Below are 2,759 nucleotides of genomic sequence, written 5' to 3'. Positions count from 1 at the left end.
CCTGCTGGAAAAAAAATTAGGATTTGAAAGAACCTCTTCACTGCAGGGTGTCAGTTCCTAGCAAGCAAGCCATCTATACGTCCCTCTGGGTACCAATGCCTGCTGGTAAAACATTTCTGATACTCCAGAAGGATGGCAGAGAGAAGGAAAAAGAGCTGGGGCCAACTCTTGTCCCACTGTAGTCAATAGGGAAATCCCCACCAACTGCATAGCAAGGGTTTTGTCTATAAAGATCCTTGCTGGGGGAAAAATCCAAGGGAAAGGACCAGCACTGACAGCCTCATGAAACAAGTTTACAGCATTTCCAAGCACTTAAGGCTTTCAGCATTTAGAGCACCAGCAAACAAGCAAGCACTAAATTCAAATGGAGAGAATGCGACCAAACACGTATCACAGCCCCACGCAGACCAGAAGTAGTATAAATGCTCCCTACCCGCAGTTCGGCTGGCAGGGCGCAGTCTGCTAGAAGAGCCAGATCTTCCTGCAACTGGCAGTTACCTGTGGGCTCAATCGTCAGCACTTTCACACAGGTCCCTGGCTTGGAAGAGACTGGAGAGAAAAAAAACAACCACAATAAAAGAGCAGAGATGCCTAAACTCCTCTCCAAGCGTCCTCTCCCATTTAGAGAAAATAAAGACCCTAGGAAAAAAGAGTATTACTGCTGTTTAGCTTTTATTGAAAAAGACACGCAATTCCTCAGCGTAAACATGCACCCATGAGTACAGCTGGGAGCACAGCTGAAGGGGATGTGTGTATCATTGTCTCTCCTCAAACCTCCACTGAATTCCTGTGCGGGAATATCAACTGTGGCAACACAAAGTTGTCACAGGCCTATTTCAAGCCCAGCTTGCTCTCTGCAATCCTTGTCATGAATTATAGTTCAGGATGCTTCCCCTAATCCCTGCAGGAGCCACTCACACAGTGCCTTCCCCTGCTGACCACCACTACCACTGACAGTGACCTACAGTGAAGCCCATGCCAGGGAGTGTTTCGTTAAAACAAAGCTGTTTCCATGTCTGTCTACTTGGCGACGTGCTCTCACAGGTCCCATCTCAACTGTCCCACCCTAACTTCACTGCAGGGAACACAGGGAGTTATTATGGTTTAGGCAGTAAGTTCTGTGCACCAGAGTCTGTCCCCTGCTCTCTACCTGTAGATCCCCAAAGACTCCCAAAATACTTGGACTCCTGTGTGTGCTGTTGGCAAACATTAAATAAGCATTGCTGCCACCACCACAGAGAACAAATAAACCACACAGAGATGGTGACTTTGTTTGCCTTTTTCAGCCCTAGTGTGTCTTGCTCTACCTGCCTACAAAACTGAACTGCCTGATAAAGGGGAAGCAAAAGACACAATCGTACTTTTGTGGCCTTGCTATGACAAAGATCAGAGGGCTGGAGCACCTCTCCTATGATGAAAGGCTGAGAGAGTTGGGCTTGTTCAGCCTGGAGAAGAGAAGGCTCTGAGGAGACCTTATAGCACCTTCCAGTACCTGAAGGGGCTACAAGGAAGCTGGGGGGGACTTTTTACAAGGGTCTGTAGTGACAGGACAAGGGGTAACGGGTTTAAATTGAAAGTGGGGAGATTTAGATTGGATATCAGGAAGAAATTCTTCCCAGAGAGGGTGGGGAGGCAGTTGGACAGGTTGCCCAGAGAAGCTGTGGATGCCCCATCCCTGGATGTCTTCAAGGCCAGGCTGGATGAGGCTTGGAGCAACCTGGTCTAGTGGAAGGTGTCCCTGCCCATGGCAGGGGGGTTGGAACTGGATGATCTTGTAGGTCCCTTCCAACACAAACCATTCTGTGATTCTATGATTCTAAGTTGCAGTCGTGTGCCAACCCCCCCAAACTTCAAACAAGCATCAGCCCAGAGCAGCCCCAGCTATTGTGTTACAACACTGCTGCCATCACAGCCTTTCCTCTTCCTGGCCACCTCCCTCCTGCAGTTCACTACCCCAGGTTTGTTTTCAGCTCAGCATGCCCTGGGGGGAAGACTGCAGCACGTAAGACATTCAAGAGTCCCCAGCATAGAGGGAAGCATGTGCAAAAATATGGAGCATCACTGGAAAATGCAAAGTTGTGGTGAGGAAGGCTTGAGATGTTGCTGGGAGCAGAGAGATGCAGAGTTAACTCTCAAGGCCAAGAGTTAAGCAGCCCCACGCTGAAGCATTCAGAATTTCTGACAGGCATGATTCACGGCACTAAAGCCCCTCGCAGGTGAATCACGCCACCTTGAGACTTCAATTCTCCTGACATTTTGCACAGCGTTCCATGAGCTCCATCAGATGACTCCAGTGGGCCGTGGGCGAAACAAGACCACGACGTGCTACAAAAGAAGTTCTCCACCCCCTCCTCCACATTGCTGCTGCACCCTTCAGCGTGCCACCACTGCACCTCAAATAGGCTGAATGTCCCAGAAGCACTGGAAAGGGAAGGATAATTTACCAGTACAGGACAGTCAGGTACCATCATTGCTACACACAGAGCTACACCAGCGAGGAGACAGGGTGCTGTTAGCACTGAACGGTACCTGCAGACAGATGACTTCCAGGGTAAATAAGCCAAGAGGAGAGCTGGCACCAACACAACAAGACTGCATTTTTTCAGTAAGCCTTGGCCACTTACAGACCAGTGTGAGAGAAGAAAGTTTCTCACTGTGCAATTAGAAATACTTCATGGCAGGGGGAATCATTTATACTTGTGTAATGCCTATTATAACAGTCAGCAAATCAATCAGGCTCTGTAAGCACTAATGGACCC

At 48.9% G+C, this 2,759-nt stretch overlaps 1 protein-coding gene across 1 annotated transcript in view; it reads right to left on the bottom strand.

Annotated features, from left to right (window-relative positions):
* Positions 1 to 2,759, bottom strand: part of ABTB1 (ankyrin repeat and BTB (POZ) domain containing 1) — a gene marked incomplete at its 5' end in the record, with an annotated part of 23,476 nt that overhangs the window by 11,082 nt on the left and 9,635 nt on the right. The window contains one exon of the mRNA XM_010156991.1: positions 434 to 549. Within this exon, the coding sequence (XP_010155293.1) occupies positions 434 to 549 (116 nt within the window). The remainder of the gene's footprint in view (positions 1 to 433; positions 550 to 2,759) is intronic.

This window comes from Eurypyga helias, unplaced genomic scaffold (assembly GCF_000690775.1).
Source record: "Eurypyga helias isolate BGI_N326 unplaced genomic scaffold, ASM69077v1 scaffold6568, whole genome shotgun sequence".
NCBI lineage: Eukaryota > Metazoa > Chordata > Aves > Eurypygiformes > Eurypygidae > Eurypyga > Eurypyga helias.
Note: the sequence above shows the minus strand (reverse complement) of the source record. Positions and strands in the feature narration are given on the sequence as shown.